Here is a 24,708-nt window from a genome sequence, read left to right as displayed (position 1 = left end):
AATAGGCTGGATACAATATTTTGAAAATATTTGATTAGCTTTGATTTAAAGCTTTCGTGACTGCAGTGATTCATATTCTTGGTTCTTTCGGTAAAGTCACGTTGAAGGGAAACAATAAAATAATAATATATATAAAACAATAAAATTCTCACAACGTTTCGACTGCAACACAAGCAGTCATTATCAGGTGTGAAAACCAACGGCAAGTCGAAACGTCGTGATAATTTTATTGTTTTATATATATTATTATTTTATTGTTTCCCTTCAACGTGACTTTACCGAAAGAACCAAGAATATATTTGATTAGCTGTTGTAATATTTCCTGACTACCCAAGCACATCACATTTTATGCATTTTTCTGCACTACATGTATGTGCCTCATCTTGTCACTTTCTTTTCCAAAAGTTATATTTCATACTTTTATTTTATGACAAGCAAACTAACTTTTAACTTTAAAATTTAGTCTGAATTTGTAAAAAGAAAATGTTTAAATTGTTCTTAAAGTAATCCAGGTTGCACTTGCAAAAGAGAATGTTTCACGTGTCTCAATGGATCTGTTTCATCTCCTGGTTAAACTTCAGGGTGTAAACAAACAACTTGGGCTTGATCTGCTCCCCCCAAATTTATTTATTTCTGCAGTGTCTTGCCATCCACACTTGCTGAGTAAAGTGGAATTCAGCGTTCAAGGGGCAAATTACTAACTTGAAAAAATCTTGAACCGACTATTTGCCTCGTTGGTAATGAAGATATAGTCTCGGCAAGTTGCCAAAATTTCCACAAAATGGAACATTTACCCACATGTAAATTGTGGCCCTTGTGTATTATGCCATCATCTTATGAATCTGTGTGTATCAGAGACCACTCTTTATAAATACAGATGCATACGATGATGACTACACAGATGAGTTTGTCCCAGCGTTTAGCTTCGATGGAATACTGCGAGTCTGTGTTTGCCCAGGACTGCAGGCTCCATACATGAGTGCCTGTGTTTGTTCGTGTCCAGGACGGCGGGCTCGGTGGACGAGCGCAACCCGACCATCATCCCCAAGAACCCGCTCCTCATGCTGCACATGGGGCACGGCAACGCCCTGAGCCCCTGTGACGTGGTTAAGGTGCAGAAGTTGTATGGCCATGACGCTGAGCTCCCGGCCCCAGAGACAAAAGCTTCCCTGGGTGCGTTTGCTGAGTGACTGCGCCGGATACAGTGTGCCTACCCGTGCACACTCGCTTTGTGCTGTTTGCATCAACACTTGTGTCACAATACATTATTGTATAACACAAGTCGTTGATTTGATCTTAGCATCTTAGTAACACTGCCTCATGTATCTCTGTTCTTCAAAGAAAGGGCAATGCGGAGTTATTGGATAATGTACAGAAATGTAAATCATAGATATTTTTTTCTAAGCACACTGGGGAACTGGCAATAATACAATGGTAAATGCAGTTTCAGCAGTGTTTCTATCGTAATATGGGTTTGAAGTCCTTTGTAAAACCCTCACATGTTCTTTTGTGACATAAAACACATCTCATTTTGAAAATGACCATGATTATTTTATAATTATGTTCAATGACACGTATATTGACGAGGTTCACACCCATACCAATACATCGTACTCAAATGGACTTCATCACACCCTGCCAAGAGTCGAATGCACGCATAGTCCTTACATAACGCTTAGCCGGGAGGCGGTGTTGGTGCACACCCGGTAATCCAGTACTGGAGGCGAGGGTTGGTAGATCACATAAATGTTGTGAAACTCTCTTCCCATGGGCATCAATGTGCTATATCCTGGTTTGCTAGGAAAAATCATAGCAAAAATGTGGACTCCACCTTTTCCATCTGTATGGGATATTAAAACTAACTGATAAACTATTTTTATTTTACCAGATACGGCCCACTGAGCTATACAGCTCTTTTTCAAAAGCAACCTGGCCACAAATCATAGCTCAACGATGTGGCTTATGTGTAAATTTCTAGCAACAACGCATGTTTCTAAATGTGGAGATAAAAACCAGAGGACCCGGGGACAAATCCATGCCACCATGGGGGAGACATGCAAACTCCAAATATACAGGCGTCAGGGTCGGGATTGAACACACGATTCCCTACATACCAGGCGAGGGAGTAAACGTTTCTCTGGATATTTGGTTTCCTCCCATATCTTAAGCACTCATTAATAGTCGAAACCATATTAATATGTAGGGGACCGAAGAGCGTGGGCAATTGTTGGCGCCCGCTCACTACCTGTCCGCCTTCCCACCTATCTGTGCTTCCTTGCGCCTACGAGTCATTCCTTCTTCGAGAATGAGCGAATAATATTCACGTTACTAGTTTAAATTATTATGAATCATCCACTATATAGTTTAACACGTAGGCTTTCGCGACCAATATCCATAATAGAGGGGTTTTTTTTGTTTAGATCGTGTAAATATATAAATGTATCGTTAAAACCCGCCACCACCCGACACAGCCAATTAGTAAGGGTTGTCACGTAAACAGAACATGCCAATTCGTCACTAGTACAGCATACCAGTGTGTTGGAGAGCCCAGCTACAACATTTACAAAAAAAATCTCTTATGAACCACTATATCATTTGAAACTATTCTATATTATGCAATTATTTGATTTAACCTAATAGGCATAGTTGTAAATATTTTTAAAGTATTAAGGCATTAAAATTATGCTCATGAATCCATTAAATAATTCATATTTATTTGTTTCTATATTGTCTTATTTTACACTTCCTTGTTTGTTTTGCCACTTTTGAACCATCTGTCTCATTTGTTCCACGATCCTAAAAGTACATTGCTATATAATCTGCATCATTTGTAAATAATCAGCTGTTCAACACACGTGTGTGCGTGTATCGTGAGCGTAAGAATCGATCCCACTGGGTGGATCTATGCACCATTGCGTGCCTGCTCACTGCTGTGTGCTGGGTGATGCAGCTGGCGCTGGGCAGGAGGGCGCTGGAGGCAGAACCGAGCCCTTGGACAACCTGATTGGTGCCTGGAGAAAGAAGGTGAGCAATGGTGCCATGAACTTTGTATTCCCCTTGAGCGCAGCTCTTTGTTTGCTTGTGTAGTGGATTCGAATTAGGTGCACACACAACTTCTTGGGAGGCAACACTTATTTATTAATGAACACAACAGTTAACTCTTACATTACGCATAGGGTGGTGACCACCGACCTACTCTAGCTAACACACTTCTCTAACTCCCAGATACTCTAGCGTGACCCAGCCAGGTGGGCTACTGCCAGGTCCGCTGACTGGAGGCTTGACTCTTCTTGGCGTCTTCACGATGCATCTTCATTCTTGATACGGGCAGCCTCGAACCTCATGAGGAGGCTGCTTATATGGGCCTCGGCGTGCCCGGGCCCCGCCCCGGCCACGCCTCCCTTTGAGAACCCTCTTGAAGCCCCCCCTGTTGTCCACGTGCCCCCCAAGATGCCCCCTAGGCCCCCGGCCCCCACTGGGATCCAGTCACGTGTCCAGTCGGGGTCACAGAGAGTGCCACGACCTCACACCACCCTCGTGGCCTCCCGAGTCCAGAACCGGCCCCGGCGTAATTCCCGCCTCCAGCCGGGATGACGTCATGTGTGTGTATAGACCCGCGTGGTAGTGACGCTCCCCCGCATAGTGACGTCACACTTGTGCGTGTGTACACAGTGGTGATGCTACAATCACCACTACACTTGTGTAAACATTTATGTTCTTGTCAATAAAACATTTGTATCATGAATCAACACAAAATCAGAAGGAGCTCACAATTTCAAATCTTGGTACAATGTTGATTCAGCTCATACATATTGCAGGGTCATTAAATAGGTACCACTATGTAGCACTTTGACTAATATATATACAATTTTGAATCAAATATTAAGATAAATACAACAGATCATAGAAATATAACACGTTTTATTATATTCTGCAATACAAATTTAGAGTTTGAATATTGTGGCACTAGCCTTTTGCCCGTCTTAGGACAGAAGCTGTAATATTTACGTAAAGAAACGTCTGCGTAGAGTTATTTATTTTAGTAACTTTCAATAAAGAAACGTCAAATTTAAAGCGAATTTGCGTAAAAAATGTCTTATGATAGTAATGATGGGGGGGGGGGGGGCTCTTTTGCAGTGACGTCACGTACGGATGTAGCACTGTGCTACGTAGATTTATTTTTGACCGTCACCTTCTGTAAAGAAACGTCATATTTGAAGCGACTTTGTGAAAAAAAATATCTTTTCACTCGACCTTCCGCATGAGTGTAAAAATCCACCCGCTCATGATTATTTTAATATTAATGACGGGGGGAGGGGGCGGGGGGTGCGGCATGTGACGTCATGCATGATTATTTTTATATTAATGACGGGGGGAGGGGGCGGGGGGTGCGGCATGTGACGTCATGCACGTTACACACATTTCTGGGCTATTATAGTAGTAATGACATCAAGACAAGTCTGATGTGCACCAGAACTTGCAGCAGTTCTTTGCTCTACAACCTCTAATATAGCACCCACACACTGCATCATCAACTTGGAAGGTAGCTCAGGTCTTGTCAATTCCAAAATAAGAAAGTCCATCGTGTATAAGAATCTACCGTCATATTGCCCTGACTTAATTACTCTGCAAAGTGATAGTCTGTATTCAACAAAGAGATTCTCCATCACCTAGAGACATTTTCGCTTCTTCGTGATCATCAACATTGCTCGTTGAAAGCACATTCTATAGGTGACTTGTCAGCTTACGTGACTCATGTCTGGAGGTCAATCATGACTATGCCTCTTGAAACTGCTCATGATTTTGATTGTGTGGGGTACTGAGCACCACTTGCCATGCTGCCATCATGTAGCGTTCACCCTCACCTGCGAGCATGGGCCTCTGGATTTCTTACTGACCAATCATGACACACGCTCAAGGTAACCAGTCCGACCGACACTTTTAGCACCAGCTCTGACATTCCGTAAGGCTCCATTCTTTCACTGACAGTCTTATTTTCATAAATTACTTTTTATATTTCACTCGCAATATAATCTACTCATGTGCTGATAATTGTACACTTCATTCATCACACTCATTTCAATAACAAGCATAAAGTAGAACTTCGTTAGCTGGCCAGTGCACTGGCTTGATCAATTATGACTGGCTTGAAACAGTCTTTGAGTGGGCTAACAGAAACCTGGTCATTTTCAACCATAAAATAACTCCATCAGTACTCTTTGGTTCTATTCAGTAAAGTCACGTAGGTAAGAAATAAAACAACAAAAATCACGACGTTTCGGCCACAACACAAGCGGCCTTCATCAGGTAAAGGGATCAGGCTGTCTCGAGGACAGCGCTGGAGTGGAACACAGCCACGCTCAGGCCGCGACCTTTAATCTGTTTGCGAGGAAACAAGGTGCCTTGACAAAGGAATTAGCATAAAAATTTGCATTTGATTGGCCGACTTAGCATAGAGGTGGTGTACATGCGGGTGCACATGCCGGTTGGCGCGGGGGGGCGGGGGAGGGGGGAGTTTCCCTATTGATGGTGTGAAAAGGGAATTTTAGAGCTGCGAAAGTTTGGGGTACCACTACTTGAAAAATATACTGTACCATTGAAAATTAGTTTAATGTTTGGTTCAATTTAGAACATCTTTCCAATGGTTGCTTAATTTGAAACCATCTTCACGGTTGAAATTGTGTCTGTGCTTGTATATCTGAATTGCCTCGTGAACAAATCTCTGATAAAAACCCGTGGGTTTGCAAAGAACCTTGGTATCGGAGAAAATTATATCGTGATCACCCACAGCGTTGTAACAATGATCAGCTACGGCAGAAGATTTCGTTTTGCCGTGTTTCAAATCTGATTTGTGCTCGCGAATTCGGTCAGAGACATGTCGCTTTGTCTCCCCGATATAGCAATCCCTCCCTAAAACCTTCTGCTGCAAAACCCCCTAGATTCTATGGTCTTCCCAAGATTCATAAAGAAGGCACCCCACTACGACCCATCGTATCCACGATCAACTCCCCTACCTATAGACTGGCCCGTTTTCTGTCAGATACCTTGCTGCCTTTCACTGGTAAGACCGCCTCAGCAGTACTTAACTCAGCCAAATTGGTCTCTATGGTCAAAGACGTTGTACTGTCCCCTGACGATATCCTTGTCAGTTTCGATGTGGTCTCTTTGTTCACCAAGGTCCCAGTGCCTGATATCATTGAAATAATTGAATATTTGGTCCAACATGGACTAGACCCCGATACACCTGCACTGGTTAGGCACTGCCTCAACAATACCTACTTTACTTGGAATGGCTCCTTCTACAAACAAAATGAAGGTACCCCCTTGGGATCCCCCTTGTCACCAGTGATAGCCAATATTTTCATGGAGAAATTTGAATCCGACGCCATCCAGACTTCCACCCTCAGACCTTCCCTGTGGAAGAGATATGTGGATGACACTTTCGTATATTTGGCCACATGGCCTCCCAGCTCTGAACCTTTTCCTACACCACATCAATTCCAGACATCCCGCCATCAAATTCACCATGGAGGTGGAGAAAGATGGTAAGCTACCATTCTTGGATGTTCTGTTTGAGAGGAGACCTGATGGCTCATTGGGGCATTCTGTCTACAGGAAACCCACCCACACGGATTCCTACTTGAAGCCTGATTCCCACCACCACCCAGCCCAGAAGAATTCTCTCATCAAAACTTTATACCATAGGGCTCATTGTATTTCGGACCAACACCACCTGACCAGTGAATTAAAACATGTACACCTGGCCCTCAAAAGGAATGGATACTCTGACCGTACCATCTGCCAAGCTGTTTCTCCCTCCATACAAAAACAACCACTTGATACTCCGGTCAAAACCATCACACTACCATATATAGCAGGCGTTACTAAAAGGATTTCCCAAATTCTAAACAAACACAAGATCCAGGTCCGGTTCAATACAGTACACAACATTCGTGATCTGATCCCATCCGTGAAAGATGTCATTCCTGACTTACAGTACTCCGGGGTTAACAAATTGAGTTGTACCTGCGGTGATTGCTATATCGGGGAGACAAAGCGACATGTCTCTGACCGAATTCGCGAGCACAAATCAGATTTGAAACACGGCAAAACGAATTCTTCTGCCGTAGCTGATCATTGTTACAACGCTGTGGGTGATCACGATATAATTTTCTCCGATACCAAGGTTCTTTGCAAACCCACGGGTTTTTATCAGAGATTTGTTCACGAGGCAATTCAGATCTACAACACAGACGCAATTTCAACCGAGAAGATGGTTTCAAATTAAGCAACCATTGGAAAGATGTTCTAAATCGAACCAAACATTAAACTAATTTTCAATGGTACAGTATATTTTTCAAGTAGTGGTACCCCAAACTTTCGCAGCTCTTAAATTCCCTTTTCACACCATCAATAGGGAAACTCCCCCCCCCCCCGCGCCAACCGGCATGTGCACCCGCATGTACACCACCTCTATGCTAAGTCGGCCAATCAAATGCAAATTTTTATGCTAATTCCTTTGTCAAGGCACCTTGTTTCCTCGCACACAGCTTAAAGTTCGCGGTCTGAGCGTGGCTGTGTTCCACTCCAGCGCTGTCCTCGAGACAGCCTGATCCCTTCACCTGATGAAGGCCGCTTGTGTTGTGGTTGAAACGTCGTGATTTTTGTTGTTTTATTTTTTACCTACGTGACTTTACCGAATAGAACCAAAGAGTATGGATCCTTGCAGTCACGAAAGCTTTAAATCTAGAACGCCATCAGTGCTTATGTCACTGAAGGTTTTCAATACTGTTTCCTCTGATGTAATGTAACACAGTTGATTGCACCAATAATGAATACGTTATTCTGCTGGCCATGAACATTTTAACTGATGAGCCTTGTGTTATTTTCATTGCTAATCTGGGTGAGGAGCCTTTTAATAAATTCCGAATTATTTTCTGCGCCAAACCCTTCACCTCTCACTACATGTTCCTGCTTTGCAATGCACATGTCTTAGGCTGTTGTGTTCTTGCCACTTCTGCAGTGGAGCTCCTAGTTCCTACCCAACTTTGCCGGATTGAATCCCTGCTGAATTACTAAAATACTCTCTCACAATCGTTCAGTTTCGTGTCACTCATTTACCACCACAATGGTCACTGTTCTCATGAACTTCATGCCTTAATGCCTCCAGCCACGGAAAAGGTTCGTTCTAACAGTTTGACTGTTTAGAAACATGCGTTTAGAGTATTTGGCTGCTATAAATTTCCACATAATAAGCCACTTAGTTGAACGATCATTTGTGACCACCTCACTTCTGAAAAAGATATATATATATAGCTCAGTGGGCCTTACCTGGTAAAATTACAATCGTTTTTTGTTGTCTTGGTTCTTCCCTGCAGTCCTATCATTCGTGCCCTGTGCATCCGCTCGATTGGCCTAATAGGTTTGCAGGCCCGGTGCTCAGCAGCTCTAATAGTTGTTTACTAAAAACGAATGTTGCTTGCATGGCCTGAAAAGTAGAAGTGTACTACTGGTGTCCTGAGGGACGCCCACTAACTGTGGTTGATTGCCCTGCGTGTGCCACAGTGAAACCACCGAGTTGTGGCTCTGCCTTCAGGGACTGTATTCCCCACTGACTCTTGTTTCTTACATCGCTAATTGTGCTGTAGACGGAGCAAGAATTCAAGGAGGAAAAGGAAAAGAAAGGTGGGATGGCAAATGAACATTTACATCAGATTTATTTAACCAGACTCAATATTTATAAAATGTGAAAATAAGCAGTGTTTCTATATGTCATTTTACTCAGTCAATTGATTACGAAAACTAATTACAATGTATCTTGTAAATAATGGCAAGATTTTAACAGAAATGCACAGGACAGTACTCTAATGAGTTTGTCAAATAACCAAAGCTGCATTGTTGTTCATTACCTTTATATGCGAGGCAGATGCAGTGTTCTGTACAAGGACTCTTGCAATAGTTACTGTGTATTTAACGTGTTATGTTCCACTAACACATATGTTTATGAACTCTGTGTAGAGATGGACCTAAAGTCAAAAGCAGATATGATTAAAAACATAATTGAAGAGGTGAAACGCCAGTCCAGGTGAGAAGTGTGTGATGTGATGATAGAAACATGGATACAAGTGAATAACATGTACACTCATCCTGCATTGTGGCTCTTTTTACATTTTTAGGTAACACATGCAGATGGTTAAAGTGAATACTGTAATTGTAATGGAATGGTGGCACTTAAAATCAGAGCCTCAGTGATAGAGACGGAAGAAAATCCCCAGCATCTTTCCAGGATCATCATTTTTATAGCTTGATGTAAATACATTGTAATGCATTACATCTGTATTTCAATGGAGTAATTATTTTATATCGCAGTTGCATGCACAAACCAAAGGTTACACAAACGCCAAGCGTCCAGCAACAGCGTGTGTCCCACCCATGGCAACTGCCTCCTCCTGATTGATCCTCAATTGCTTCCCTACTCCAACAGGTTGCTTACCTTGTCCTCTGATACAATTCCGTGAATTTATAAATGCTTTATCAGAGACCAGCTCTGACTCGTACATTAACATAAATTACTTCGACCCATTAACATTGCTTGGGCCTCTGCTCTTTCATGGTGTATACAATCCATTAAACATTGCCTTGCAAGGTGTCTTTCGGCTTTGTTCTCACAGCCACCTTTCTTTTGCGTATTACAGTATTTCCAAGATACACAATTACCCCAAAATCCCCACTTCCTACTCATGCATTCGATAAGAGATGCAGGAGCTCCTATCCTAAACCCTTTCACTACTTTTGTGTTTGGAAAGCTCACTTAAGGCCCCAGTTCTCCAGAATGAAAACTTAAATTTGCCAAAATCTGAAATTCCCCATTTGAGGTCCTCGCTAGGTGTAAATGACCCATTTCCATTCCTGGGTTTGCTTTTCTCTCTACCCCATCAATATTTTTTTATTATGCACGAAGTCAATCACTATGTTGAACTCAGTGGATAACAAATGGTCTTGCCAATCACCTCCTTGTTGTTTTTCCTTATATTATGTATGTATGTTGAACTTCTTTCGCACCATACATAGCCAACCGCGCTAATTGGAGGTGCATCTCGCACCATATCGCACCAAAGGATGACACAGGCTTAAGTCCCATCATATACATCCTTAAGCAATCGGGTACCTAGATTGCTAAAAACAAACCTAGAAGCTCCCAAAGTTCTCTTCTAAATAGAATGTTTTGGTTGCTTCAGGTTTACAAAAAAAATCTAGATCTTCTCCCCATATTTCCCTCTCTTCTCTATTGATTGTTGGTAAACATCTGATGACTCCAACTCCTCTAAGCTGGGATTCCCACACTGGGATTTGATGAAGTGCACTTGTTGATAACTTGATTATTGTCATTTTATCCATATGTTATTTTCTGAAAATGTTCAGATGATAGCCTATAACCTCTCTTAATGGATTGGCTTGCCACCTTATTTTCTGGAACCATCTATATAAGTGAACTGCAGAAGCACTCTATCCTTTTAATAAGGATTTCTTGTCACCATTGAATTTGCACTAATCCACCTTGTCTCCTTTTAAGGTAACGCTAGATTTTTGCAACTATCACTGCTGTGTGCTGCTGTTTGCAAGTATTGGCAACATTGTTGTTTACTTTTCCTGTTCATTCACAGCTTCGACGAGTCTACAATCACAGCCCTGCAGTGCCTGCTTGACATCCTGACAGCCAAGTGCTCCGAGGAGGAGGAGGCTGCCCTGCACCTGGCTTTCAAGGAGCATGGAGGCGGACGTATGTGTACACTTAGCATGCGTACACTTGCCACGTGCAGACTTGTGATGTGTACACTAATGCACACACGTATGTGTACACTTGTAATGCGTACTGTCATCATGTGTACTGTCATGTGTACACTTGTCATGCGTGTACTTGTCGTGTGTACACTTATGTGTACACTTGTGATGGAGATGACATGACTGACAAATCATTCCTGTAGAAGAGCAGAAGTGCTATAACCACAGAATAATAGTACCTCGGGCAGCGACTGAGCTATGGCCACAGAGCAGCAGTGCACAGGCCTTTTGAAGGACACAGTGATGGTACAGACAGCACAGAGTTGCTAACGCATTCACTCGCCTTCCATTCAGTATCTCCACATCAACATTAAATATCTATTAGTCCATCAACAATTGTTTTTTCTAGGACTGATGCCAAGCAGCAGCAATTTGTATGTTTAAACATGCAAGTTCTCGACTAGTTTAAATTTTATGCGGCTCATCAGCAGAGCCAGGTTTTATAAACAAACACTGGCGGTTTTATAGATGTTATTATTATTGATGTTATTGGTAAGTGCCATCTGTCTACATAATGGCTCATCAGTGCAATAAACAATACAATTCTAATTTTCCCCCAGAGTGCTCCATTTAAACACTTGGTGAGGTTAGATACTGATGTATAACAGAGAGAAAACTGATACAAATACCAATATTGCAGTTTCATAGACATCGGCTCACTTCACGCAGCACACATACAACATCAGCACATCAAGCTTGTTGGCAGCACATAGCAATGGTGGTAAATGGCTTCATGAAGTTCCTTCGTGCAAATGTATCTCTTAATTCCGCAGTAGAAAGCAGAAATAGAAGTTGTGAAAAAAATATGAGAGTTGCGCACATAAAGGATCGTGTTTGACGTGTGTTCTCTTAGATCTGCTCGTCCGCATCATGGATGCGCCCAAGCAAAAAGAGGTGCGCACCGCGCTGCTGGACATGCTGTCAAAGGTCTCCAACGCCATGTCAATGCACACTGGAGGAAAAAGTAAGGACTGCTGCACGCCCTCATCAGCTCACTCTCACGCTTTGCTCGCTAGCAGTACAGGGACTTCACTTTCGCTATGGTCTAGCACACCATATTATAAGCATGTATGGGGTTGTCGATGTGAGCATAAGTGTTTCATGTGTAAAGTTTCACAGTTTTTACAAGGATCGAGAAGCAGGAGGTCTTGGTGGCTTCAGTCAGTCTCCGCAGACACACGGGGAAACCTGTGACACTATGCCAGTTTAATAGATTTGAGGCACTTCACGAGAAAGTTCTTATGGATCAGAGGACATGAAGTCTATTAGCAGTTTACAGGCACTCATGAGTACATCATACAAGTGATTTGCTTTAGCATCATCAGCCTATCCACTGTTGGATGAAGACCTCTCCACGTCAAAGCCATCCCTCTTGGTCCTGCGATGCTACTTTCCATCTCGTAGACGTGAACTCATCTCATTGCTCCATCTCCATGGTGGGCATTCTCTTGGGCCTATTCTCTTCTTTAGTTGTCGTTTCCTCACCAACCTTGTACACCCACTGTTGTCTATTCCAGTGATGTATCCTGCCCAGGCCCATATTTTTTTTTTATAATTGAAGTTAACATGAATGATTTGCATATGATCCCTGCATTTATGCAAAACAGCAAATAAAAAAAACATGATATACATTTCCTCTCAGCTACCTCAGGTTAGTGTGTTATTTCACAAATCATCCTAAGGCACAGTTACAGACCAGTCGAAACAGAAAGAGTATGTGATTGCCGTCTGAAGGTTGTACAAGTCACCAGGGATGACATCGCTAAATATCAAACTCATTTGGTCACTGAAGGTGGCCTCTATCCTCGTCTTCTTGCTCTAAACAGTGGCCCTGTGGTTCATAGGGCTTTGCATGATTTAAAGAGAATGCATTTAATAGTATACACTACACTAAAAAACTAATGTTCTTATACTGATTTTAAAGTTAAATGTTTTACTCAGATTCATAATCATAAACTCTTCTAATTATTTTTATAAGCATTCCTTTCTACAATTTTCTGAAATGTATGATATGCTTTGCTATTTTGAACATGAAATGCCAAATTAATTTAAACTACGCAACTGGCATAATTTCATTTACACTATGTTTAGATTCAATGAAATGTCTGCTACTTTTACTTGATAATATGTCCTAGTTTATCTGGATATTGGCTAAGTCTTGCTCAGATTAATTCATGTTGACTTTGCATTCTGTAGAGGAAATTAAATGGACCAACACACAGACAAATGCTCTGTTGGAAGGTCTGCTGATGCCTGCACTATCTATTTTCTCTCCCCTATTTCAGATTTAGGAGAAGATGGCATGAGAACAGGCGACATTGCTGGAGATCTCTCACAGAAAGTCGTGGATTGGCCCAAACAACCGGACGGCAAAGTTCGCATCCCCTACAACATCTCCATCGCTTTCCGTAAGAACTGCTCTGTCTGCCGCCAAATGTAGTTTCTGTGCATTATTCACCCATCACTTACACATTGACATTTGGGCTCCCTTTTCCCATGACAGTAGAGACATAGGACTGTAATATTAACCTGGGTCACGAATTAACCTGCAATCATACAACCCCTGTATTGCCATGTTCAGCAATCATGCAACCCCAGTGTTGCACGGTGCGCTGTGCAGTTGAGAGTGGTTTAATTAGACATCTGCCATAGTCTGAACTTGACTTCACCACAATAAGTAAAATACAACATTTGTAGGCATTGCTAACGAAGCAGAAAATATCAAACTTACTACGCCTATAAACATTGCTTTTCCTCGAGAAGGGACTTGAGATTTGACCTGCAGTTGCGTGTGCTGCTCACGCAGCTGGCTTGCACCTCCTGGCTCCATCTATAGGATGTTGTCTGCACATGGCAGAAGTGGCATCAATCAACCCCGTGAACAAGCATGCATAATGTTAGCTCGGATATCAAAATCTATTTACTATTTTTTTTTTATTTTAACACGTAAGGCCCACTAAGCTATATAGTTATTGAAACTTGAATTTGGAGCTTTCGTGACTGCAGGAATTATTATTTGTTTTTTTTCGGTAAAGTCACGTAGAAAAAATAAAATAACATAATAGTGTACGACGTTTCGATTGCAACACAAGCAATCATCATCAGGTACAGAAGATATATGTACAGACACAGATACAACAGGGGATACAGAGAGAGAGAAACGTGGGAGCACACTAAATAAAACAGGTTTTAGCAAGATTTGGAAACTATATAGCGCAACACAGACGGTCGGTCAAAACACAATTAACGCAAGGTCAGGTTGATTACGTTATTTCAAAGATTGCTAAATTGTAAGTTAAGTGTGAAATTTAAAATCTAAAAAAATATACAGACCGCATACACATATATAGACATCCAAGCAGAACGAGTTAGCACAGAGACACATGGAGAGAGACAGGCACACAGTGAAGCATCATCTCTCTGTCAAGGTGTAAAATAGACAGAGAGGGCGGGGCTGAGATGTAATGGGGCAACAAATTCGAGTGCTGCACGCGGGCCAAGAAAGAAACTACACATGCTCGGCGAGACAATGGGACACAAATTAGCATGAGGCATGCAGCAAGGGGGGGCGCGGAGGCAGCAGAGAATATATAGTTATTTTTCAGAAGTGCCCTGGCCACAAATGATAGATCAACGAAGTGGCTTTGTCGACATTTTTTATAGCAGACAAATACTTCAAAACACGTTTCTGATATGTCGAAGGAAAAACCGGAGGACCCAGAGAAAAATCCACACGACCACAGGGAGAGAGACATGCAATTTCCAAATATACAGGTGTCAGGGTCGGGATCGAACCCACAACCTCCTGTATACCAGGCGAGGTAGTTAACATCTTGCCACCGTGGCACTAGCAGTGGGGTTAAATTCACCATGGTTCATATTGCTAAAATTACTTTCCTAAAATGTTATCAAGAAGTGTGTCATCGTCTTTACCTCATATTCTAAAATGCAACCACGATTATCCGGCAGTACACAGAATTAATTGCCAATATTACTTGTTACATTGTAAATATTTGCGGTGCATGTTTTGAATGGCAGCTGCCAAGGACCGGGATGTGATCGAGCAAGCCATCCTGGAGTTTAACGAGAAGACCTGCGTGCGCTTCATTCCAAGGAAGCGCGCCGACGACTACATCAACTTCCAGGCATTGGGCGGGTGAGCAGCTCCAGTGAGAAGCATCACCGAGACTCCTCTTCATCCTGGTTCGGGTTTGGGTTAGGTCAAGCGAGATGTATCTCCTCCATTGCTGCATGCCCTGTCTCTGTAGTATCCGTGTTTAATGTTTGTGGTTTTGTGCTGAAATGCCGGGTGCTGTGTGAGCAGGAGCTGGTCGTTCCTGGGCAAGAAGGGAGGGGCCCAGTCCGTGTCCCTGGAGCCTGGGAAGGTGGAGAAGGGCACGGTTCTGCACGAGCTCATGCACGCGCTCGGCTTCCACCACGAGCACTGCCGGCACGACCGTGACCAGCACGTCCACATCAAAGAGGACAACATCAAGGAGGGTACGTTCATTGACACGATGCATTTGTGGCTTTTGCCAGCGGCAGTGAGATGCATGCCGAGAGATGGGGAAACTGGAAGTGGCTTTCGATTTAAAGCTTTCGTGACTGCAAGGATTCATCTTCCTTGGTTCTTTCGGTATTTTATTCTCATTCTACGTGACTTTACCGAAAGAACCAAAGAAGATGGAAGTGGCTTAATTCTTAATTTAGGCATGTTAAAGATTTTAAACTGCCTGTACAGCCCACTGACTGTTGTGCTTGTGGATATTGCTAATATCTCTCCTGATATCTCTCAGGAGAGGCGTGTAAAGTTATTTAGGTGGGAAAAAAATCACTTCAGGTTGGGAAATGTGTATGAGTAATGGTTCACACAGACAATCGTAAGGTAAATAGTTCAATTCTGGTTAGGGGTCAACTCAGCTCATCAACCCTCTCAGGGGTTGATAATATATATGTACCACCTACAGGGTAGTCAACAGTGTTTATCCATTTGAAGTCTGATCATGCCATGAGAACATGGAATTTCCACAGGGCAGTCAACAGTGATCCGTCCTATCGCTTGTATGAGTATGGAGACATTTTGACTTTGATTTGGAACACCAATAATGAACATATAAACAGACTTGCATTTCATCATTAGCCCTCCTTTGCCAGTACCAAAATATAATAGGGGTTTTCCCCTTTTTTCTTGCAACAAAACTTAAACCTTTTTACAAGGAATCATGTGTGCATTAACCACAATACTTGTGGTCAAAATGCAGACAAAAAACGCTGATAATATATGCATGTAGATGCTTACCCCGAGCCCTCATTACTTTGAAAGTGCATTGTCTTTGAGCTGTACGCCTTTTGGCGTCCTCTGGTCTAGCACCAATTGAGACGAGGCTCAAAAGAAAGCCGTCTCAGGTGTGGACCACTCAGTTTCAAGGACAATGCCCATATATTATCAGTGTGTTTTTTGTTTGCATTTTGACCACAAGTATTGTGGTTAATGCACACATGATTCCTTGTAAAAAGGTTTCAGTTTTGTTGCCAGAAAAAAGGGGAAAACCCCTATTATTATTAGACTTATATTTCCTTCTAAGTGCTGTGTGCTGGGCAAGCAAGTTGCGTTTATTTATGTTACGGTGATAAAAGGCAAGGTGATGATAAAATATCGTACTAATTTGGAAATTGAGATAAAGTGCAATTGCAGTAATTGGTGCCTCGGTGGTGAGATGTTATCTGTCTCGCCTGGTATACAGGCCGTGGGTTCGAGCCCAACCCAGACACCTGTATATTTTGAGTTTTTATTTTCTCCCCTTGGTCACGTAGATTTTTCTCCAGGTCCTAGAGTTTTTCCCTCCTCATTTAGCAACATGCGTTTAGAGCATTTGGCTGCTGTACATTTCCACATGATGCTCCACTTTGTTGAACTATCATTTGTGGTCAGGTTGCTTCTGAAAAAGAGCTATCTAGCTCAGTTGGCCTTACCTGGTAAAATAAAAATAGTCAGTATGCCCTATAGCGACATTGTTTTCATGTCGGTGTCAGTAAAGTGAGCACTGTCTTTGTACTTTCAGTTGATCTGTGCCAGTTCAGCCGCATGGAAGACAGCAACAGTGACTATGGGTTGCCCTATGACTACATCTCCATCACCCACTACAGCAGGTACATGTACAGCTCCTGCGGGACAGTGCTGTCACAATCAGATTACACAGCACCAATGCCTTCCTTTGTTGTTATAGTAGCTGTGCTTATTACTATATATCTAATACCTGGCTAAGTTACCCTCTGCTCATGCTCGCAAGTGTTACCAGTTGAACAGGTGCTGCTGATGCAGTGGCTAAGGAATTAGAGGTGAAGCTCCACTCTGCACTGCTTCAGCTGTTCTCCAAGTATTAAGCTTGTATAAACAATGATTATGTAGCTTTATATCCCTGCAGTTTGGAGCGGTGGTGCAGTGGGTGCGGCACTTAACTACGATCCTCCAATCAGAGTTCGATTCCTGGCCATGGTTAACATCCATGACGAGTGATATCTGAACTCCACCTCACCAACCCACACTGACTTTTTGTGACAATTGCATGAATATAAATTTAACAAAGCTTCTTTGATTAGCAAAGTGCCATAAGGTGATAGACCAATGTGATTTTAATCTTCCGTTTTCAAGGTACGCAGCGTCGCTGGATGGCGTCAGCCCAACCATCGTTCCTGCCAGGGAAGGGAAGACTCCCGTGGGCCAGCGCAGCTTCCTCAGCCCCCTCGATGTCCTCAAAGTGCACCGCAAGTACCATGGGGTGAGCTGCTCATGGCTGCATATAGGGGTGGCGTTCGGCCCATGAGCCTCTGCTGTGCGGCAAATACCCAGGCCTCGGCCTTCCAGGCTGTCGCACTCCATCACTGTGCACAAGCAACTGCTAAATCACAGCCAATTGCGCATGAGCAGATAGTCATTTTCCCCATGTTTTTTGCGCTTTCGTGGCGTGGAAGTGCCACATTCCCATGGTGGGGGTTAGTCTATCTACGGTTGTCAACAAAGTGGTACCTATTTTTATCAACCCCAGAGACATAGAATGAGTTGGAGCTTAACCAGGGTATGAATTGTATTCTGTGGGCTCACTGTGAGAGTCAGTCTGATGGATGCTCTAATCACTTGGTCAAAAGCTTCAATTCACCATGCCACCTTATAATAATATTGTACTGATGAACTCAAATAAGGGTGACAATGATACAAGTTGACATTGCTTGAGAACCAGGGCATTTACATTTTTCAACTGATGGGCTTTTTCCCTATTTATAAAGAGATCTTATGTTATGCTTCAATGCTGCTAAAGTATTGTTTTATTTTAAGTCAATGTAAGGACCCAATGAGATCACACCATATAACAGTATTTTCCTGCAACCTGCATTGCATCTATGAGTTGCATGTAATGGTGGTCCATTTGAAACAAGCCCTGGCCTGCTTTTGCTGAAAACATTGTCTCATCATGCGAGAAAAAAGCGACTGCCTTCACAGAGACCGGACTGGAACGTGTGTTATTGATAAGCATTTGAGGATAGATCACAGGACATGTTATTGAATGGGATTTTAACCGATGATTAAATTACATGTGTAAAATTGGGTGCATGCATGAATGTTCAGATGAGTCATACATAAACGATAAATGGAAATGAACAATGGCTAATGGAGAAGTGAGCTATAACTTACATACACTGATATTTTCTTAGCCCTCCACAGCTGCTGATGGATCCGATGAGGATGTGGAAAAAGCCGTTCGAGAGGTGAGTACAGTACAACAATGGGCGCATGAACTCACAGTACAATACAAGATAATCATAAAGCAACGTGTGCTTTTCCATGGCTACAGCTACACGTATTGTCCACTAAAGCACTGAGCATTTGACACAGACATTCCTTCCAAACGTTCCAGTATCCCAGTTATGCAAGCCTTTATAACTGAAGGATTCAGATCCCGGTTTAATTTGTAGGTGTAATATTTAAAAACAACAGAAAGTCGCTTACATGTATTAACCAAAATGTACATTGATGGGATATACCATGTAAGAAAGTGGAAGCGATACAGATCACCAGGGTTGCTTAGGAGGCAAATATCACGGGCACCACTTGGTGGCATGGGATGAGAATTCAGCAGCAGGTGTGCTCTGCATAGACTGGTCTCCACCAAAGCAACATGGCATTTCCTCAAGTGGCTCAGGACGACGAATGGAGGCACCACAGCATTATTGAGCATGGGAACTATTTGTTGGACCCAGATGCCACAACACACGTTCGTACAGGAATTATTGTTTGGCAACATGTATTACAGTAAAACCTTGGATTGCGAGCATAATTAGTTCTGGAAACGTTTGTAATCCAAAGCACTCGTATATCAGAGCACTCGTATATCAGTTGTGATCACGTGACGCTCGGCAGACAAAGCGTATACGTACGACTCGTATTGCAAGACCTCGCTCGTTTATCAAATTAATATTTATTTAAAATTTTTGCTCGTCTTGCAAAACACTCGCAGACCAAGTTACTCGCAATCCAAGGTTTTACTGTATATTTAACTTGGGCACAAGCTATAAATCCCCCCCAAAACACTGAATAGACTACCAGAAGGGAGATCGTTGAAATTGGTGTCAGAGACTCAGTCTCACCATAGTAGGATGCATATTATGTCCATTTTCATTTTATGCATGTGTACACAAAGACAAAGAACACCCATATAGCCTTAACAGACTAGCAAGTGGTGTTAGCCAGCACCTATGAAGGCCGGCACAGTACACGAGGTGGGTGGCCAGCACCACGCCCGACCACCTTTGTCTCAGTACTTCAGATGCTACTAAGGAAGAGCGGGAGGGCATACAGGTGGAATAACAAAAAAAATAGTGAGAGACTGGCTCAGGATGGAACTGAATATTGGCAAAAGCAGACAGAGGGAACGCAAAATGGTAACAAGAAGAGAGATTGGAAAAATATGTTCTCTACACTGTGGTTGTCCACCTTTTTGCCCAGAGAAGCGCTAAGAATGTATATTTAGAATCAGCAACGTATAGCAGAGCGTGCTCACAAAGGAAGTGCCGGAGGTGACGGAGAGTTTGGTTTTGTCACTTGAATAAAGAGGAATTACGAGACTTAACTGATTCATTGAGAGCATCAGGCAATAGCAGAGGTCACTTTCAAAAGATATAGAATTTTGAAGAGCTAGAGAAAGAGAAATCGTAGAAAAGATTGAGATTGAAATAAACAGCTAAAACCAGGCAAGAGCAGGAGGGCGTGTTAGTACTGACGAGATGCTGACAGATGCCAGAGGAGCAGGATAAGATAATCAAACCTGCAGGGAACAGGGAGCAGTTTCCCCAGAATTGGAAAGAGCCATTGTCTTCCATTAAATTAGAAAATGAAAATGAGAACTCTATGTATAATTTATTGAGATGGAAATATACAGAGATGCTTTGGATTTGTTTATAGAATTTAAGCAAGCATCTGATCTATGTGAAGAGAATACCATCGGAACTGCTAGGTTGTAAGAAATCTCTATTACTAGGATAAACATCAGTGTGGTTTAAAGTGAGAACCAGTTTTCAGCAGAGAGTTTTTTCCAACTTCATTCAGCATCATAGTACTTCATGAATTTATTAAACCCAAGAAGAGCAGAGAGAAAACCATTGAAGGCTCACATTGGATGATTTGCACCTGGGAGACATGTAGTGTGCAGTCAGTGCAGGTTTGCTCAAGGGGAATTTGGCTGGCGTAGTGCAGCTCTGGGCAGTGGTGGGCGCCAAGTCTGACATCGGGCTCTTAACGTGAGCTTCTCTAGCACGGAGCTTATGGCAGTGGCTAGCGATGGGTCCCATGCCCCTGTATCACAGGTGTTGGTCGGAAGCGAGAGTGCGGACCACACACACCACTTTGGAATAATAGAGACATCAAAAGTTGAGACGGTGTTTGAGCCGAGAGTGATGTCTCTGTTATCTGTGTGGGTCAGATACTTATCTTTCATCAAAGCAACTTTAAAATATGAAGGGTGCATGCCGACAGTGTTAGGAATCCCATGGGATAGGGTAAGCCTCTTGGAAGTTCATGATTGACCATGGGAAAAAGTGAAGTAGATGTAATTAAGAAAATGTGACAATTGATAGGACTCGTGTCTAGAATGGAGGAGGGCAGGTTACCAAGAAAAGCATTGCAGTGGAACCTAAAGGTGGTGACTACAGAAGACTTGAAGCCAGTTGATGGGGCACTGTCAGGGCAAACCTTATAGCAACTACGAAGCGAAGTCGATTGGATGGAGATGATGGAGAAATGTTGTCTCATTCGCGGCACTGGCGATGATATACATTTTATTGCTTGTGTTTCATTACAAGAGGAATAACATATTGATGCTTTGTGGTGGTATATCGAGGCTCACATTACTTTTTCGTTTTTTCACAGACGGCCGCACTCATGGAGACGGTGGAGGAGCTGCCTTCAGAGGTCTGTGCTACTTCACCACAGCTCAACTCTCTATTTGACATTCTAGTGTTCTATAGACGTGACACTCATAGCAAGACACTTCAGGCAATATGTACTATGAAGGGCCATTTTTCCCAAATTGTCATCTATTGGATATCTTTTTTTCCCCTTTTAATGCAGTGTTATTGACGAATGTGTTGAGTGATTGTTAGTTGTGCTTGTACACCACTGCTAATGCGGTATCACCAAATCACTTGTTCAGCATTATACATGGTTCTACTGCAGTGACACCGCGTTTTCATCTTTTGTTTTTCTTTGCCAGTGGCATTCGTGGAGTTTTAATATTCTCATATTCTTCAGTAGGGAAACAGATTGTTAATATTCCTGCATTTTACAAGGATTTGGACATTTACGTTTTCTTGGCAGATAGCAGAATGTATATTGAAAGCAAATATATCCAATGTAAATCATTTATTACAATACACAATTCATAAGTTGGGAGAAAGCTTTACAATTTTACATTATTTCAAGAGGTTCAACTTAGCTGACTTTACATCTTTGTTCAATCTAGATAAGGGAGTTTTCTAAAAGTAAACCATGATGTGTTGGCAGTTGGGTACCTTTGTAAAACTTTTTATTCGAGATTTAAAATAGCTAGAAAATAGGCTATGTTCAACCTATTCCGAATTTTTTTAAATATTTTAAAGTTGTCTCCACCGGGCAGTGGTGGCTCATGCCTGCAATACAGCACTGTGGAGGCAAGGGTTCGTGGATCTCACAAATGTAGTGAAACTCCCTTCCCGTGGGCGTTGAGGTGGTGCCATACTCTGGCTCACGAGGAGAACACGGTACAGACAGTGTGTATGAATGACGCTCTATAAATACGATATCTTGTGTGGATTCAATGCATCGGTTCTGTATTAACACGAAATCTTGTGTTGTCTCTCCTTAGCTTTTGGAAGCCCTGGGCAAAGAATCACAAGGTATATTTACAGTCGTTGATGCGTCATATCAGCATATGTTTTGTTTGAAGGTGATCAACACGAATTACAGCATGCTACAGTGACCAGACGTGTTTTGCTGACAGCCATTGCTTTTCTGTTGTAAATTCATCCATGAACAGAAACAGAAATGAAGAACAAAATGAATGAAATGGCACGAGTTGTGAATGACTTGCGAAAGCGATCCAGGTATGCTGTATGATTTTTTTGTTCCAGTCACTGTGTCCTCAAGCTGTCAGATATTAATAGAGCTCTGAGCAGTTTCAATCTTGAGCAATACATTAATTCAGTAACAGTACGTGCGTGCAGTGACTAGAAGGGTATAGGAAGACTTCATTTAGAGAGGTTCTTATGGGCAGAGTTTCATATTGTGCCTTGTATACTATGCTGTAAATATAAAATTCACGATGTAGCAATTACAAACCACATTTTTTTCTAACTTGAAGGAATAAAATAAAAGTCACCATTAAATTAAGTAGCATTTAGTTCAACACTTAACAAGAACTCTATCACCAAACCACCACAAAACATGTAAATCCGGTTGTAAAATTGGATTCGGATATACCATGTGAATGGTTTGCAGTTGTGCTTTCTAAATGTGTGGTACTGTTAGGGGAACCGTTTTTAAATGTCAAGGTGACCCATTGCCATTAAAATTTAACAGCATGAAGCAGCCTCTGTATGCGTTTTCTTCAGAAACTGCACTTGCCACCCACAAGCAAAGATACCTGCTAAAAATCACAAGTATCATAAACTTCACCCACCTGTAAATTATTATAAGTTGTCACATTTTGTCTGAGTAAACGTAAAAAGATAATGTTTTTGGAGTGTTATTTACAATTGCAGTCATGATGTACATGTATTTTCAGCTTTGACGACTCTGCAGTGCACATCTTGACCAGTCTGCATGAGACACTGACAATTGCAAATTTAAACGTGGAGGAGAGAGTTGCCCTAAAGACATTCTTTGTCAAGGCTGGTGGCCCAGGTGTGTGGATTATATTTATGTGACTGTGCGCCTGTACTAGCGAATGTATTCAGGATTTAATCTTATTCACACATTAAACATAACTGTAATTGCTTGTGAGAGTTACAAATAATTGTTTCCCATCATTACTAGAGGGTTGGTCCCTGACAACGTACTAACTGTGATGTCTGCTTAAGTGAAATGGTGAGATTTAATTCACACTCTGCTTATTTTGTTCATAAGAGCAAATCATGTTTATTTGACACATTACATGGTATAATCTCATCAAACATAGTATTAGTTAATTAATGTACACATGTATTATATTTTACTTACCATTTCTCTTTTATAAGTCTTGCTGAATAAAATAATTCAAGAGTAATTTTATGAAATACCAATTCTTATCATCTGAATAACACTTGATTGTATTACAATTTAGCACAACACATGATATGGTAAATTTTGCATTCAATATATTTTTATGTATCAGGATAAAACAATGTAATGATAAATACAGGAAGTCCCCGGGTAATGTAAGTTGGTCTTCCGTAACCCGAGGACTGCCTGTAATGGTAAAAACAAGTATTTTAAAATTTTCAGTAGATATACTGAGGTATCTGTTATTGCAATGGAAAGTTATGGAAAATGCATGGAAGTGATCAACTATGTGCTGTGGCGATTATTTCTAAAACATATTTTTGTTGAGCGTTTGGTAATCTTGTATATGATCATACATCAGATATTTTATGCGGCACTCAGTTTCTATAAGAGCAATCACACGTCGTGTTTGGTATTCCTAAGACGTCTCGTTCTCACAGAGCTGTTTGAGAAGATCAGGAAGTCTCCATGCTCGGACGGCTCGCAGTTTTCCCTGCACACGGTGACAAAGCTCATTCTGGAGATCATGACCATGGCAGCTGCAGAGCAGGGTGAGTGCCAGCTGCTTCGACAAGGAGCAGCCTTGCTTAGTCCTTTAGTCTCCAACTCGTGGCCTGGGGGGGGACTGTCTTCAAGGTGGATTGTGGATGCTCAGCCTGGTTCAGTGTATTGGAGCTGCAAAGTTTCATAACAACAAAATATACTTTTATTATTTTAAGTATATATTTTTAATGTTGCAAGTCTATAAGTAATTATGTCTTGTTGTTTGTGTGTAGTGGCAATACCAATTGCCATTATAGTACTTTCCTAAACACAAGTCAGTCATAAATTTCTTCAGCCACAATCTGTCCACTGCTGAAGGCCTCCCCAAGACTCCGCCTTCTCTCATCGTGCTGTGATGCTACAGTCCATGTCACTCCTGCACGTGGACTAATGCTATTGCTCCACCTCCACAGTAGTCATCCTCTGTTGTGCATTTTCGACTTTGGCTGCCACTTGGTCACCAGCCTCTTCCTTTGGCCATTGTGTTCTAGTGATATGTCCTGCTACTCTAAGCTAACATTCTAAAGGCACTCATT

The 24,708-nt window shown here is 42.1% G+C and overlaps 1 protein-coding gene across 2 annotated transcripts in view; it reads left to right on the top strand.

The window, feature by feature from the left end:
- Positions 1 to 24,708, top strand: part of LOC116938262 (uncharacterized) — a 226,427-nt gene that overhangs the window by 185,543 nt on the left and 16,176 nt on the right. For both annotated transcript variants that reach the window (XM_076053902.1, XM_076053864.1), the window contains exons 22-38: positions 1,004 to 1,173; positions 2,951 to 3,024; positions 8,649 to 8,685; positions 9,019 to 9,085; positions 10,665 to 10,780; positions 11,696 to 11,806; positions 13,128 to 13,250; positions 14,881 to 14,998; positions 15,167 to 15,342; positions 16,905 to 16,992; positions 17,495 to 17,621; positions 18,553 to 18,606; positions 21,263 to 21,304; positions 22,236 to 22,266; positions 22,407 to 22,473; positions 23,154 to 23,272; positions 24,070 to 24,180. In XM_076053902.1, coding sequence (XP_075910017.1) covers positions 1,004 to 1,173; positions 2,951 to 3,024; positions 8,649 to 8,685; positions 9,019 to 9,085; positions 10,665 to 10,780; positions 11,696 to 11,806; positions 13,128 to 13,250; positions 14,881 to 14,998; positions 15,167 to 15,342; positions 16,905 to 16,992; positions 17,495 to 17,621; positions 18,553 to 18,606; positions 21,263 to 21,304; positions 22,236 to 22,266; positions 22,407 to 22,473; positions 23,154 to 23,272; positions 24,070 to 24,180 — 1,631 coding nt within the window. The remainder of the gene's footprint in view (positions 1 to 1,003; positions 1,174 to 2,950; positions 3,025 to 8,648; positions 8,686 to 9,018; positions 9,086 to 10,664; positions 10,781 to 11,695; positions 11,807 to 13,127; positions 13,251 to 14,880; positions 14,999 to 15,166; positions 15,343 to 16,904; positions 16,993 to 17,494; positions 17,622 to 18,552; positions 18,607 to 21,262; positions 21,305 to 22,235; positions 22,267 to 22,406; positions 22,474 to 23,153; positions 23,273 to 24,069; positions 24,181 to 24,708) is intronic.

This window comes from Petromyzon marinus, chromosome 1 (genome assembly GCF_048934315.1).
Source record: "Petromyzon marinus isolate PM22_M1 ecotype Great Lakes invasive population chromosome 1, UKy_Petmar_22M1.pri1.0, whole genome shotgun sequence".
Taxonomy (NCBI): Eukaryota; Metazoa; Chordata; class Hyperoartia; order Petromyzontiformes; family Petromyzontidae; genus Petromyzon; species Petromyzon marinus.
This window is presented reverse-complemented; position numbering and strand designations above follow the sequence as displayed.